The following is a 17084-nucleotide window of genomic DNA, read 5'->3' on the forward strand; positions in this document are numbered from 1 at the left end:
CGACGCCCATGCGCAATGGAGACAAAAGGAGGAGTCACTCGGTCCCGTGACTCGAAAGACTTCTTCGAAGAAAAACAACTTGTAACACTCCGGCCCAACACCAGATGGCGAGCTATTGCAGAACATGCGAATCTACTGCGACTGATGCCACGAACAGATGTACACTGGGTAAGTGACATTTTCATTCCGTGGCTCCTGTCAGTAAATTGCAACATTTCCATGGCTGTGCATCCTCTTGGGTTGGCAAGACTTCAGCTGCACCAAAGAAGCGAGTTGGAATCTTCCTTGGAGTGAAGGAGTCACTCCTCTGCATCTGCAGGACCCTAAGGCAACTACGTCCGGCTGCTGAGTTCTGCTGTCCTCTAGACTGCGAAGACTCTCAAACACAGGTGGTGGTTCTGAGGGGTCCTCTGAGTTCCCTGTGCCTTCTGTCCAACTTGAGGGACAGTGAATCCTTTCCTTTTCCTCCAAGGCAGAATCCCTGTGCACTGCGACTGTTGAAGCAACCAAGGTTTGTTGACTCCAGCTCTGAGTGATCTTCAGGCTCTAAGCACCCCAGCGCCCAGCACTCTACCTCTGCAAGGATAGTCTCCTCTCTGCTGCTCCAATGACATGGGACTCCTCTTCAGGTGTGCTGCTTGGGCCTCACTGTGACTTACTGTGCCTGCTGCCAGTGGGCTGCTCGTGGGGGCTCCAGCTGCTTCTGCTGACTCAACTGTCTTCTTAGGGTCAGCCCAGACTCCCCTCCAAAGGACGAGTCCCCAGGACCTTGCTGGTCCTCTTCAGCTCTGCAAATCTCCAACAGCTCCAGTTGCATTTGCTTGTGCTTGTTGGTGGTCCTCTTGACTACTGACCCATCTTCAGTCCAGCAATCGTCAAGGGACTGCTCCTAGGCTACTTCAGGGATTCCTCTGCGGCTCCTAGACTCAGCAGCTGGACTTCATCCACCACCGTCGACCCAAATCTTTACCCACCGAAGGGTGGTCATTGCCTCCTGCTACACCTGGATACTCCTGCGTGGACTGGACTCTGTCCCCTTCTCTTGCAGGTCCTCTTCTTCCCAAATCCACCATTGGGTTCCACTGACCTGGTCCTGCTATTGCAATAACCCACTTCCAAGTCCCCATGGTAGCCTATGGGACAACCATGTAACTTACCTCTGCTCTCCTGGTCGCTATGGGTCTTCTAGATACTTTCCTCTTGGGGTTCCATACTCTCCTAGCCCTTAACTAACTACTCCATATCCTCTGGTGGGGTACCCGTTCTCGCATGCCACTAATTTGGTATATGGTGTGGGCCCCCTATAGGGCCCTTGCTATCTCTTTCTATTTCTGGTGTTTTTGTGCTAATTCCTAGTACTTACCTGTGTATATTTTGTGTGTACCTACCTCCAGAAAGGGAGGATTGCCTGTAATAATCTAGTCCAGTGTTCCTGTAATAAAGTACCTTTGTTTTAGCAAAACTGTGTGCTTCCTTTCACGTGTGATAAGTTACTGTGTGACTACGGTGGTATTGCAAATGTTTCACACTCCTCCTAGATAAGTCTTGGCTGCTCACCACTGCTACCACCAGTGAGCCATGGCTTCCTAGACACTGTAACACTAACTAATAAGGGTTGCATGGACCTGTTATATGGTGCCAACACCATAGGTGTCCACCAGACACCAGGCAGCTTCCTACACATAGACTCTACACACTAGGCGATTGTGCAGTGTGAAGCAGTGCAGGTGTTGGAAACGGCCCTTCCGGCATAGTTATCCCCAAACATTTTGCCTTTCTGCTTTTTCTGACCCTCTTTTTGTTGGCTTAAGGACTCTGGGCACTTTATCCCTGCTAATAATTGCTAAAGTGCCAGTGCTCTCTTCGCTACAACTTGGTATAATTGGTTTACACCTGTATGGCTTATTTAATTTACCTGTAAGCCCCTTGTAGAGTGGTATACTATATACCCAGGGCCTGTAAATTAAATGCTACTGTGGGCCGGCAGCACTGATTGTGCCACCCACAGAATTAGCCTTTCAAACTTGTCTCAGGCCTTCTACTGCAGGGTCTGCGTGCGCAGATTACTGCCACAATGACTTGGCAAGTCAAACTACTTGCCAAGGCCTAAACTCCCTTTTTACTACACCCAAGTTACTCCTAAAGTAGCGTGCTGGATATGTAGAAGATAGGACATATATTCGTAAGTGTTCCATGTCCTAGTAGTGACAAACATCCTATTTAATTTCTCACTTCTGTGAGTGCTGCTCCTCTCATAGGATTACACTGGAAATGCCCTGACATATATTTAAATAGTATCTTCTGATCTATGAGGAATAGCGTGGGCATGTTTAATATGTTTGGAATGGTAGTGAGAAGCCATGCTTACTGATGTGGGTGGATTTTTTTATTACTTTTTTATTTTTAGGAATGCCACTTTTAGAAAGTGGACATTTCTCTGTGCTTATGTGCTTAGAACTGTAGTGCTATGCATCCTGATTCCAGTCCACGTCTGGGGCAGAGTAACAGCACCACTTGATGCATACTTTCCAGACAGCCATAACACAGGAAGGGCTGGGTGTGACAGAAGAGGCATCTGCATACTTATAGTCATCCTGGGCTGAGGAGAGGAAAAGTCATTCACAACTTACCCGGCAATATGCTGTGTCCTGCCCTCACAGAGTGGACTGATTACCCCCTTCTGATGTCTGAAGACAGGGCTGGGTAGAAAGGGTGTTGTGCTTCACTTGAAATGGCTCTTTTGAAGCTGCCCCCTGAACAAAGACATTTCTGAATATAAGTAGAAGGGCTTGGCCCCCTGATTTTAGAGCACTTTTGGAACTGGGACCAACCGTCTGCCAAAGGGACTGCTGGACTGCACAAAGGACTCATCTGGACTGCTCTTCTTTTGTTGCCATTCTGCCTGGTGTCTGCTGGGTAGCCCAAAGGACTCAACTGGATTACGTTTCTGTATGTTGCCCTGCTGCCAGCTGCCTTACGACTTTGGCTGCCCTAGGCCCTATCGGACTGCCAGGAGGAACCACCAAACACCCACCCTCTACATTGTGCTGGCCTGCCTGCTCCTCAAGTACCCCCCTAAGGAGCCCAGTGCATAGGGAAGCGCTGTTCCCTGCTCCTTGGCATCATCTACTACGAGCGCGTGGAGAGCGCTGTGCAATTTTCACCACGTGGTGGACCTTGACCGTTATCTGACAGATCGTGGAGAGCGCTGTGTAACTCCCAAGATGGATTGAGTACATTAATCGCAAGGGAATCACTGCACCCACTGATCGTATGAAATGAGATCAGAGATGGCGGGGAGAGCTGCTATTGCATCACCTCATCGTTTCCTCTGGCCCGTTGGCAGCAGAGCACACCTGACAGGTCTTCTGGTGCATAATTTATTGTTTGGGAAGGAGCCCCGCACCACGAGAGGCGCAGGGACAGAGATCTGTGATCTGGTGCCGTCATAGTAATCTCAGCAAGGGAAGTACCTCCAGCATTGTTACAGCCGAGGAGGCGGGATCAGCGCACCCCTCAGCTGCACCGTATGGCGCACCCACGCAAACAGCTTGCTCCCACCAACAGCGTCCGGCATGGCTGTACTTCACATCTACGGCTTCTGTTGGAGTTTCCTAGACCTGGGGAGACCCAGGGAGTCCTCATCACCTCATCCTGCTTCATGTGCCCCCTCCTCCCTCTTGGAGGCCCGTATCTCGGGGCACAGGTGGCCTTATGGGGAAAGCCTTTGACAGAGGTTTCCCCTATCCAAAGAGCTTGCCCGACCCAGAGGCGTGAGTAGCGTAAAACCTTTACTAAGAGCGCAGGTGCGCAGGGCCATGTGTTTCAGAAGCATTTCCTGGGTTGCCTACGGTGATATATATGTTTCATTGCTTTACTGGGTGCTCTGATAATTTCAGGTGCATCGTCTTGTTTTGCCTGCAAGGTAGTTATCATCTGAGAGAGTGTACATCCTGAGAGACCTAAAATGTTGTGTTTCCATATTGATGCATTTCATGCCCTGATGTTTTTATTCTTGCTTAGCCCTTGGATTTGTGTGACCTCAGGATTTGCATAGGTGTGCACACTATTGATCACTAATGTCATAATCTAGAATATATGCACAAGATATAATAAATTAATATATTTTTATAAAATCCGGTGTGGAGTCTCTTTTGTGGTGTGCTTAATGTGTCACTAGTGTGGGGTGAGTGCAGGTTATCTTTGGTGTGTAACTTACTCACCCGGACGAGAGTATTGGGTTCTGCCTGGCTTAGGTGCATACCCTAGCCAACCAGAAAACCCATTTTTAACAGTAGTTGTCTAAAAGGATGTCACAAGCAGAGATAGGCCGCTCTGAGCAGGGGAAGCCATAAAGTTCTTGGTCCCTTGGTTCTTGATCCCTACTGCTGTCATGACAGCTAACTGCTGACCACTGCTTGAGGAATGAGAAACGTGAGGTAAAAATAGATTGTATGCCCTCTTAATAGAACAACCAGTGAAGCTAAAAAAGAGATCATGGAGTTGTCTCAATGAAGCCAGTTCAAAGCTACTAAAGTTGTAGCACTTAATGACCATTTTTTTCTCTATTTGACTCATCTGTATCACCTGATGGTGCGAGTCCCCAGGAATATTCAAAGTAAATGTCCCTGCTAAAGGGATTACACTGTGCAGGCATAACTCCAAAATGGAGTTTGAAAAACAAAAACAAAAAGAGAAGCATAAAGAGGCTAGTAATTGTCATGAAAAAATGCCTTTGTCACGTAGAGGATTTGCCCAAAAGCGGCTCCCTCAACTGTGTGCAAATAGTTGCAGCTCTGTGATAATCTCCATTTTCTCTTTGAAGCTCACTTGATCATCTTTTGGGGATCCAGTTTTTAATAGCATTTTTTCATTGAAACTGATATGCATTTAAGCACAATGTTTTTCTTCCTACAGTCTCTGATAAATTTCGATTTCATTATGTAAAATTAGGTTACATTTCAGTGTGCCTGGCAGCAAACTGGAAAGAGCTTGGATTGACCTTCACAGTGGAGTTCATTTGTAGACCCCTTCTCTATATGACATGGCTCATTCACAGCAGTGTGGGAATAATTCAAGTCCTAAATTACTGTTAAATTGCAACAATCCTTAAAAAATTGCTTTTTTACATCTAGTGTAGCAATTTTGGGAAACCATAAGTTGCTTTTAAACAACGCCAAAAGTGATTTAAGAACTGGGAAGATTATGCCTCTGCCTGTTCTTTTTGCTTCCTGTCCCATTTTTGATGCAACAGACTTATTCTGCACCCCCAAAGTCATCCTGGAAATCACCAACAGATGTTTGCAAAGATAGGTTTTCATAACATCTGTTTATTTATTGGTTCATTTATTTTGCTACCTATAGTATGCCCGCTTCATCCAGCTGATGGAACGGTTACTCATGTTTCCATACTGCGCCATTGAAGAAGAATATGTGCTCCGGTTTCGTAAGCAGCTAGAGGTGGAGTCAAAGAAACAAGTGATATCACCTTTGGAGTATGATGAACGAGGTGTGGCGTTCAGTACTGCGGAAGGTAATGGATTAAGTGAAATATATATATATTTTTTAAATTATATTTCAATGGTCTTAAATTTTGTTTGTGACAGGATGTGCCTTTGGTGTCACCACTTTACATGGTGTACGTTTCGCTACTGCTGTATTTTCTGCATGAAACATTTTATATACATTTTGCCGCTCTTTTGTTAGAATAGAAACATTATCGTGTAAATATCGATTTTTTTTTACTTTTAATCAATATCTTGATCTAATACCGGCACGTAAACAGTGAGTATCAGGCACACTTTACGTCTTCTCACCGCAAAGTGTGAAATACAGGTAAAGAAGGAACATGTGGCACAATGTGAAGGGCCCTTATTTCATTGTCTGTTGAACTCACGGCCTGTATCAAGATTACAACTTATAATCAAAGTTCAGTCTTTTTCCTGCAAGTTTTTCCAGGCGATAATACCTAGCCAAATTTGTGAGGGGAAATACTGTAAGATTATGAGTTATACAACTTAGAATGGTTAAACTATTTGCATTACTATTTATGCCACATTCTGATTTGCAAAACTCAGAATGGCGAGTTAATAATGCACTGAGGGTTTACCATGCGCTGTATTCCCTGAACAAATAACAAACAACTCATAACAATACCCCTATTTGGATTTAGCTTTGTTACTACACTGATATCAAGAGATACCAGGAGTAAGCAAACGAATTAACCAACACATTGACCATATTAAAAATTAATCCCCCAATCTGGGTATAGCAGTTTATTCTTTATAGTGGAGTAGAAAGAACACCAGGGCCTATATTGCCATAAGGGTGCTCCTTCCCTACTTGCACCACGATGCACCTTAAAGCATGTGCGCCAGGCAAAAACAGGGAGAGTGTACCCTATTATTGTGAATGCGCGGCTCTCAGGGCAGCTAGCTACAAAGTCGCGCAGCACTTTGTGCAGCGCATTCAAGTGAAATATGGGGTGGCTTCCATGTCGCTCCACATTTCACAGTGTGCGAGCCCCTTGCAGGTGGGTGCAGTGAGGGACTGCACCTGCATGCAAGGGGATGTCTGGGGGCGGGGTCCATGGAACACCCTTCCCCGCGCCCCTCCCCCCGAGGACTGCCTTTAGGAGGCGCACTGAGAATGCGCTACCTTTTTGTGGCACACTTTCAGTGCTCCTCCTAAAGGCATTTTTGTCTCTTCACCCGCATCCATAATACGGCTCAGGAGCAGAGGCAACATGATTCCCTCGTTTGCATGGGGCATGCCCCTGCTAGCGCAGGTGTTTTAATAATTTTTTTTTTATTAATGAATGTTTATGCATTTTGAATAATAAGTTTATGTAGAAAATAAAATAACGTAGAAAAATAACGCACGCATTTGAAAATGTGATTACAAAGAATGGCCACCTATGTTAACGAAGTGTATTAATCAATGATTAAATAGTATGAAATATTGAATATACGTTACTCTAATGCAGTAATATGTCATATTGAGAGTTATGAAGTAAGTTTAGCTTTATTAATTGTAGGCCTTAACTTAGCGAATGTCTTGGCCTAATTTTGTCAGGCCTCATGTAAAAGCTGTATTTCTTAGCGTTTAATAAAAATGTATTCTATTGTATTGTTTAAATGTGCTCATAACAGAAGGTTTTCGTGTGAACTGACTGCTAAAAGATTATGGGGGTCATTCTAACCCTGGCGGTAAAAACCGCCAGGGCGAATGACCGCGGTAGCACCGCCAACAGGCTGGCGGTGCACCGCTGGGCATTCTGACCGCGGCGGTTCAGCCGCGGCCAGAAACGGAAAGTCGGCGGTGTACCGCCGACTTTCCGCTGCCCGTGAGAATCCTCCATGGCGGCGGAGCGCGCTCCGCCGCCATGGGGATTCTGACACCCCCTACCGCCATCCTGTTCCTGGCGGGTCTCCCGAGACCCGCCAGGAACAGGATGGCGGTAGGGGGTGCCGCGGGGCCCCTGGGGGCCCCTGCAGTGCCCATGCCATTGGCATGGGCACTGCAGGGGCCCCCGTAAGAGGGCCCCAAAAATAATTTCAGTGTCTGCCTAGCAGACACTGAAATTCGCGACGGGTGCTACTGCACCCGTCGCACCCCAGCAACTCCGCCGGCTCCATTCGGAGCCGGCTTCATCGTTGCTGGGTCTTTCCCGCTGTGCTGGCGGGCGGCCTTTTGGCGGTCGCCCGCCAGCACAGCGGGAAAGCCAGAATGGCCGCCGCGTTCATTTGGCGGGAACCGCATGGCGGGCGGCGGCGGTCATAATCAGGCCCTATGTTCTTGCTAATGCAACATTTTATGTGTAATGTGTGAGACTGATTTTTCCAGGACAAGAACAATGAAGATACTGACTAGAGTAGAAGCTGCAACAATATGGTTACTTAACAAGCCGGATGATGAGGACATCGCAAGAAATACCAATCAACAATATGAGAAAGGAGAAATATTAGAATTTCTAGATTTCCAATAGTAGTTTTATTAGACAGAGTGCGAACATACGAATAACTGACCAATAGGGAATTAGGGGATAGTTTAGGTAACATTAATATAACGACGCTGCAGAGAGAGAAGAGCGTCACTCACTCTGAGAGAAGCTGCCCATATTTTTCTGACCGAAAGGTTATTGCTTTCTCATGCCTCTTTACTAGAGACTTGCTTACCTTTAATGCTTAATGACTTTGCCCTCTTAAAATTCTGATGCTGAAAGCTGATGCTTTGCTGATCGACTGATGTCCTGAAGATGAAGACTGATTCTGCTTTGCTGATCCACCCTGAGGATAGCTATATATCAAATTGTGATTACCATGCATATTTGCTTTTTCTTTCTAGGTACCAACTGCGCTATTTTGATAGAACCATAGTTGGATGTTTTTCCAAATTTGTGTTACTAAATTGTTTTGCATGAAGCCCAACATGCTGATGCTAATCTGAGGTTAGTTAAGGAATCTCTTTAATGAATAATGATAACAGGGACTAATGCTTGATGAATTTCTCTGCTAAACTTCATGTACTTCATTTCATTGACGCAGTTGACTTTGTTATCGATTTGCACCATAACTCTAGAATGTGGTGTAGTTCAAGCTTTGATTAGATTGCGTTTCTTCAGCTGCTTTGGACAACCAGTGTTGTTTTTGTATGTGTTTCATCTGATTTTGAGATTAATCTATATGACCTTAGCATTGTTAATCTAGGGAAATAAACATTCTAAACTTTTACTAGAGGTGTGGTTATTCATGACTGAGAGGTCATGGTGTGTGACAGTTACTGACTCCATTGATTGTTGATTTTGTTAATTATTAATGATTGTTGATGATTGTGTATTGATTTTTTATTATGTTCTAGAGCTATAGTAAAACATCTTAACTGCGAGTAAAAAGGTTCATAGACCTATTCGCGTCCCCTTGTAAGTTTACTTATTAAAGTAGGGTGCGCTAACAGTGATGGTAGCAGACTGATGGTTAGTCTCCTTAAGAGCTTTCCATAGATGTTCGGTACAGAGTGATAACAGAGACATTAAGAGACCGATGGTTCGTCTCCTTAAGAGCCTACCATAGACGTGCAGTACACAGTAACCGATATTCCCTGAGATGGTAGCAGTTTGATGAGTTGGTCCTTTTGAGGGTCGTTTTGTTTTTCAATGATGATGATTGGAGAGTAAACAATGTTCCCTTAAGCCCAGAAATGACTTTCCCAGATCCTGGATCCTGCTAATGGGTGTTTGAGGATGTTCCCAGTTTTCTAGTGGTAGTGCGAGTGAAATAGGTTGCGCTTGCACAGGTTATGCAAATCACAGGAGAATTGTGAGGTTTGCGAGGATTTAGGGAGTTTGCATACTTCAAATGAAGTTGTAGCAGGAGTGTGCGTACTCTGCAGTAAGAGAGTAGGGAAGTCGTCGAACTTCATATGTGTGTGGTGCCTGGTGCTCAAAAATTGTCCACGTGGTTGTTGATGTACGGACCCTGCGTGGTCTAAGACTCCGGAGTATATTGAAAAGTGTATGAGACACTTGGTTATATGTTGTAATTTGTCTGGTTTAGTAGGTTGATCTGGCGTGGTCAACAAATCAGTGTGTGAGTTCAAGTGAGTGTAAGAAAATTTCGACTGAGATTTGGTGAGTCCTATGTGCATTAGGACAGACCCATTGATCAGTTTAGAGTAAAATTTGCGGGTTGAATTTTGCTTGAGAATCTGGGAGACCGAGAAAGAAGGAGTAGCTGTAAGTGCGGGAAGAGCCATCAGTGAAAAATCAGTAAGGTTTCTGAAGCAATTGTGTTAGCTTTCCTGTAGTAAACCAGCAGATTTGTTTTTGGTTTTTGGTTTTTGAATAGTGCTTGCAATTTTGCATTAGTTTTGTGCGAATTGGAGTGAAGGGAGGACAAGCCGTAAGACTTTGTCAGCCGCAGTAGGTGTGAGTGTGACATCATTGGAGCCGCGCTGGGATAGGTCAGTTAGTGAGAAGGGTCACACACGGATTGCCAGCCGTCACTGGGATAGGTCGGTTAGTGAGAAGGGTCACACACGGATTGCCAGCCGTCTGTGAGAGGCAATTGGTTGAGAACGTAGGTGAAAGGAATCTTGGGATTAAAAGTCACTTCCTGATTTGATTTTGAATAAACAAAAAGTTGAAAAGATGAAGTTTTTCAAAGCGTTGAAAAGTGCCCAAAGGGGAGATATGTATATTACAGTGAGTGTAGGCGAGGCTACACTGCCAGAAGGTACTCCAGCTTACATTTTAATGGAAGAGAAGGGTGTTGCACTATGTCTTTGGTTAAAGCGATGGTGCAAATTAACAGAGAAAGATGGGAACTTAGCGTTTCCTACAAATGGGACGTTCAGTTTGAGAGTTTTGGAGCATTTACGGATGGTGCTATATGATTCTAAGCCCTTTCCGAGACCAGCACAGTTTGAGGCATTAGCGATTTGGGAGCCGGTAGCCAGACAGCAACAGCAATTGAAATGCGAGAGGAGGATGAGAAAAGGCAGAAAGACTCTAGTGAGGCTAGATGGGATTGTGTTCAGAAGGCATGAAGACTTTGCTGTGGATTAAGTTGTTTCCAGCTATAACGCAGGAGAATTAGAAGGAAGGAAAGAAAGCTACTAGGAAAACTAATAAAAGTCTGTCCGAGAGCAAGGAGGCTAGGAAGTCTTCAACGGTAGAGGAGGAATCAGACAATGATGAGTTTATTACACAGTTATTGAGAGATCGACCACCACCATATACAGGACATGAGAGTGGTCCAAATACCAGTGTTGATCTGACACAGGTTAATGGAACAATGAGTCCGATACAGGTTAATGCTAGCCTAACACAGAATACGATGCAAAGTGGTCTTAATGTGCCTACTGCTTCTGTAGTGCAGACACAGATGCACCTGCCACAGGTTCATAGAATTTATCCTGATGTGCCCATTATGGAAATGACTTTGAACTTAGTGGTGCCCACGGAGTGGGTCTTCCCGAGACCAATACTGGTTCACACTGAGCCGACTCCGATTTTGTTGCCGCAAGTACAGCCACAGGTAATGCCAAGATTTGCTCCAGTGACAGGGACACAGTCAGATATGACTACGATGATGAATCAGAATATGGGAGTTACTGACCCACAGAGTGTAGGTGCCAGAGCAGCTCCGGATGCTGAATCACTACCTATTACAGTTGGTCCAGTGGTACCATTATTTCCACAGAAGAAACCGACTGTAGGTAAACAGGGAGCAATGTCCCAGAACCTAATGAGGGGAGGACATAATGAACATGTTCAGGTAGTCTCTCCTGAGGGTCAGACTTTTGACGGATCCAGATCATTGTTAGACCTTAGTCTATTCGTAGCACTTCCAGAAACTGTGGCAGGGCCTAACGTTAGCCAGAGCTTGAAACTATTGACACCGCAGACTATGAATGCAGTTGCACAGCAGTTGCCCTTGGTCCAAGCAAGTAACATTTTGTTACAAGGACTGACAGCTCAGAGATCTGCCAGAATGATGGCACACCTTAAGGAACTGCTTCAGAGTGCTCAGACCTGGGGAGCGTTAGACAAATGGGAAGGCAGATGGGTAAAGAAAAGAGACAAGAGAAAAAGGGATTCCTTAGAGCTGACTGAAAATGTGCAGCAGGATAAAGATCCAGTAAAGATTTTACCAATGAGAGAGATTCCAGGGGAAAATTTTGTTCACATCCCTTGGAGCAGAAGTGACATTCTGTCATTTACTAATGATTATCCAAAATTGAGAGAAAAACCCGTAGAGTGGTATCAGCAGACAGACAGATTTGTGAAACTTGCGAAGTGTTTATGGGAAGACTTGAACACATTACTAGAGATAGTGGTTCCAGCTGATCTGTGGATAGAGTGTAAGAGGAGTGTAGACTGGCCAACAAGTGAACCGGAGACAGATAAGAATACAGGTGCACTGTCTGAAATATTACTATAAGGTGATTGAGTTTCTAAAATCGAGGATTTCACCCAAGAATAATGATTAGCAGAGAATTGACAGGAAGCAAAGGAGTCGATAAATACGCACTATGAGAGATTGTTGAAGGCATTCAAGCATTACAGTGATACAGAAACAATTGAGGCGAAAGACATGCTCCATTTTGTGTTCAGATTTGTGGAAGGATTGAGACCTGAAATTAGCCAGATGACTAAGAGTCATTTGATTTTCTGGCAAGCAAAGACAATTGATGAGGTGTTGCAGTATGCAAAATACTGTAGTAATGAGATTGCATTGAAGCAGAAAAAGTTGAAAGAGAAGGCAATGGTGATGCAGATTAAAGCAGCTCAAACAAGAGTGCAAGGGAATTTTCCACAGCCGTTACCACAGCAGCAGCAGGGAATTATGATGTTCCGGCCTCAGATTAGAGGTAGAGGTTGTGGAGGCAATATGAATCGTGGTCCAGACTTGAAAACTGCAGTGGTTCAGAATGATGTGCAGGGAATGAAGAAGCTATTGCCATGTCACGTTTGCGGAGCAGTGGGACATTGGAAACAGGAGTGTCCGATGATGGTGCAGGAACTTGTTGTTCAGCAGAGTAATGACATCAGTTCATTCCAGAATGTGAGAAGACCGAGAGTAAGGGGTCCTAATCTAAATTTTCCGAATAATTTGAATCAAGTGCAAAATTTTCAGCCCATGCAGCAGGTGCAAATGCCCCGTGCGCAAGTGTCACAGTTGCAGCCGATGCAACAGCAGGTTCCCTTGGTACCTAGACAGCAAATTCAAATACCTCAAGCCCTGATGGAGCAGCAACAGATGATGCTTTCTCAACAGGTCACAGGACAGAGGCAAAACAGGAATAGTAATACAGTGCACCAATTCCCGTTACACGTCCCCAACAGTCCGCTTTTCATCCCTTTCGTGGCCATGGAAGGGGCACCCTGTCGTGTCCTCAACCCAGTCCCTATGCCATGCATGTGGGACAACCTATGCATGGCCGTGGACTCGGAATCCCACATGGCCGTGGGGGCAGGGAACCAGAGGTCTGTCCAGTCCACCTCTGCCCCCACTGCAGCCTCTAAACCTTCCTAGTCCGTCCCCTCACTCCTGCCCAGTTGGTGGCAGGATCTGCCATCACCTGCCCCACTGGGAACATATCACCACGGACGGGTGGGTTTTGCAGATAATTCGGAAGGGCTACTCCCTCCCTTTAGAATCTGCACCACCACACATGCCACCATCCTTACATCATCTTCCGGAGGATCATTTGGTGCTTCTCTGCCAGGAAGTCACGGCTCTCTTGGCAAAGGGAGCTATAGAAAAGGTCCCTGTGCCAGTAGGTTGTGGTTGTTATTCCCGCTACTTTCTGATACCAAAGAAGGACAAAGGCTTGCGTCCTATCCTAGATCTTCGGGACCTGAACTACTTCCTCAAGAAGGACAAGTTCAAAATGCTCACCCTGGCTCAGGTTCTGTCTGCCTTGGACCCAGGAGACTGGATGGTTGCATTGGACTTGCAGGACGCTTATTTCCACATCCCCATCCTGCCTGCCCACAGATGTTACCTACGATTTGTGGTAGGTCATGAGCACTTTCGGTTTACTGTGCTCCCTTTCGGCCTTACCAGTGCCCCTCCGGTGTTCACAAATGTGATGGCGATGGTTGCAGCTCATCTGCGCAGGTTAGGGGTCCGTCTTCCCCTACCTAGACGATTGGCTGTTGAAGGCACCTTCGTCCCTGACAGTTGTCTCCCACCTTCAGACTACGGTGAATCTCCTGCACCAGCTGGGGTTCACTGTCAATGTGCCGAAGTCACACCTGACTCCCTCACAGACGCTCCCTTTCATCGGAGCTGTTCTGGATACAGTGCTGTTTCAGGCTTATCCTCCCAAAAATCGAGTCCAAGACATTCAGGCTATGATTCCAATCTTTCAGCCTTGGTCTTGGGTTTCGGTGAGACAGACTCTGAGGCTGCTGGGCCTCTTGGCCTCCTGCATCTTGCTAGTAACACATGCCAGGTGGCATATGCAGGCTCTGCAGTGGGACTTAAAGTTCCAGTGGGCGCAGCATCAGGGAAATCTCTCAGACATGGTCCAGATCTCGGAGGGGACTGCGAAAGACCTGCAGTGGTGGCTTTCGAATCCCGATTGGGTCAATGGCAGATCACTCTCCCTTCCCCACCCAGATCTCTCTATGGTGACAGATGCGTCACTTCTGGGTTGGGGCGGCCACATGGGAGAGGCGGAGATCAGAGGCCTCTGGTCTCCAGCGGAGTCGGGACTCCACATAAATATGCTGGAGCCCCGGGGGATCAGACTTGCGTTGAAAGCATTCCTTCGCTCTCTCAAAGGGAAAGTGGTGCAGGTGTTCACGGACAACACTACTGCCATGTGGTAATCCAACAAACAAGTAGGGGTAGGGTTCTGGACCCTTTGTCAGGAGGCACTACGCCTCTGGACATGGCTGGAACATCAGGGCATTACCCTGATGGTTCAACATCTGGCGGGCTCTCTGAACGCCAGAGCAGACGAACTCAGCCACCGATGCACTATTGATCACAAATGGCGTCTCCATCCGGAGACGGCACAAGGTCTCTTTCTCAAGTGGGGAGAGCCTTGGTTAGATCTGTTCGCCTCCGCAGATAATGCGCAATGTCAGCTATTTTGCACATTGGAGTTTCCAAAGCGGCACTCGCTCAGATATGCTTTTCATCTCGAGTGGAACTCCGGCCTCCTTTACGCCTTCCCACCTATCCCTCTTCTGTCCAGAGTTCTCAAGAAAATCAAGGACGACCGGGCCCAAGTTATCTTGGTGGCTCCGGACTGGGCTCGAAGAGTGTGGTATCCAGAGCTATTGAGCATGTCCATCGATCCTCCACTCGGACTGCCTCTTCGGGCGGATCTTCTGTCGCAGCAGCAGGGGACGGTCCTCCACCCAAACCTGTCCAACCTCTGCCTTCATGCGTGGAGATAGAGCGGCAATAGTTGATGGCATTTGCCCTTCCACCCGAAGTCTGTAATGTTATCTTGGCAGCCAGGCGTCCATCGACTAAAACTGGATATGCCTGTCGTTGGAATAAATTTGTAGCATGGTGCACCTACAAATCTGTTGACCCCCTTTGTGCCCCTCTTTCAGAGGTTCTTCTGTTCATTCTTTCTTTATCCCAGCAGGGCTCTGCATTGGGCACCCTTAAAGGGTATCTGTCTGCCATTTCCGCCTTTCTTTGGCTTCCTGATCAGCCCTCACTCTTCAAATCTCCTCTTGTGAGTAGGTTCTTGAAGGGGCTCACACACTTATTTCCTCCCACTCCCTTCATGCCTCAGTGGGATCTTAATCTTGTACTTACTTACTTACTTTATGTGTACCCCCTTTGAGCCAATGCATAATTGTCCTGTGCGGCTCCTCACATTCAAAATTGTCTTTCTCATCGCTATCACATCTGGTCGCAGGGTAAGTGAGCTTCAGGCACTTTCTTCAAAGCCTCCATACTTGTCTATGCACCCTGACAAAGTGGTGTTACGCACTAGGGCTTCCTTCCTTCCTAAGGTGGTTACACCATTTCATGTAGGCCAGTCCAACACTTTGCCTACCTTCTACGCACCCCCACATCCTTCCCATGAGGAAGAGAGACTCCACCGTCTGGACCCAAAAAGAGAGTTGGCATTCTACCTCAATCGTACTAAAGACTTCCGGGTGGATGATCAACTCTTTGTTGGCTATGTGGGTGCGAAGAAAGGAAAGGCGGTGCAAAAGCGTACCATCTCTCGATGGGTGCTTCTTTGCATCAAAATGTGCTACGCTTTGGCAGAAAAGCAACCTCCTGACGGCTTGCGGGCTCATTCTACCAGAGCAACTGCTGCATCCACTGCGTTAGCATGTGGAGTTCCTGTCCTGGATATCTGTCAGGCAGCTACGTGGGAATCCCTGCACACGTTTGCTAAGCATTACTGCCTTTATAGTCAGGTCCGTCGGGACGGCTACTTTGGTTGTTCGGTCCTGCAGGACTTTCTAGTATGATCTTAGTTGCAGCCCACCACCGAGGATGGCATTGCTTGGGTATCTATTCTAAGGTAAGGAATCTGCAACTAGAAGTCTCTATCAGATGTACAAGTTACTTACCTTCGGTAATGAAATATCTGGTAGAGACATATTCTAGTTGCAGATTCCATACTGCCCACCCATCCTCCCCGCTTGCAAACTGATTTCTAGGGACAGGGATTCCGCCCTTTCAGGTCCTTAGCTCTGGCGCACCAATCTCAGTGTTATTAGCGGCTCTGCGCTCTGGTGTGGAAAGTCGTTAAAAGAAACTAACGTCACTGCGAGAGGGCGGCGTCTATGTACTACTCCCAACGTCATCACGGCGACCACGACACCTACGATGCTTGCAGAGTCAACCGACGCGCAAGGATATTGCTTGAATGAAAATCTCCGATCCAGTCTGACGCCTGGGGGAAATTCTAATTCAAGGAATCTGCAACTAGAATATGTCTCTACCAGATATTTTGTTACCGAAGGTAAGTAACTTGTACTACAGGCACTTTGGAAGCTTCTTGGCTTCGAGGAGTGTATTCTGCACAAGTAGCGGAACTGGTAGCCCTTACTAGAGCATGCAATGTTTCTGCTCAGTGGAAAGTTAACATCTGTTCGGATAGCCAGTATGGATTTGGAATAGTCCATGATTTTGGTCAATTGTGGTCACAGAGAGGTCTCCTGACCTTCTGGTTTACTAGTGAGAAATGGTGAGAGAATTAAAGAATTGTTACATGCTATTCAAATGCCTGAAAAGATTGCCGTGGTGAAATGCAGTGAACATCTGAAGTTGCAGGACTATGTGTGATTGGGAAATAGATATGTGGATCAAGTTGCAAGGTTTTGCACATTGAACTATATATCATTCAAAGAGAAGTGCGAACTGTTACCTGAAGAAGACGAAACTTGTACAAGCTATGCTGTGAAAATAATTGACACTTTGGAAGAATTAAAAACGTTGCAGAATTATGTTGACAGGGAGGAAAAACGTTCATGGAGCAAAATTAAATGTGTACAAAAACAAGATGTGTTGTGGGTTTCATAGGAGGGTCAACTGGTTTTGCCAAATAGTCTGTTATCCCAAATGGCAAGGTACTATCATGGTCAGGCA

General features: G+C 46.3%; 1 protein-coding gene across 1 annotated transcript in view; it reads left to right on the forward strand.

The window, feature by feature from the left end:
* Positions 1-17084, forward strand: part of MRPS9 (mitochondrial ribosomal protein S9) — a 385254-nt gene that overhangs the window by 302538 nt on the left and 65632 nt on the right. Inside the window, exon 8 of the mRNA XM_069204443.1 lies at positions 5365-5533. Within this exon, the coding sequence (XP_069060544.1) occupies positions 5365-5533 (169 nt within the window). The remainder of the gene's footprint in view (positions 1-5364; positions 5534-17084) is intronic.

The sequence above is a fragment of the Pleurodeles waltl genome, chromosome 8 (genome assembly GCF_031143425.1).
Source record: "Pleurodeles waltl isolate 20211129_DDA chromosome 8, aPleWal1.hap1.20221129, whole genome shotgun sequence".
NCBI classification, from domain to species: domain Eukaryota; kingdom Metazoa; phylum Chordata; class Amphibia; order Caudata; family Salamandridae; genus Pleurodeles; species Pleurodeles waltl.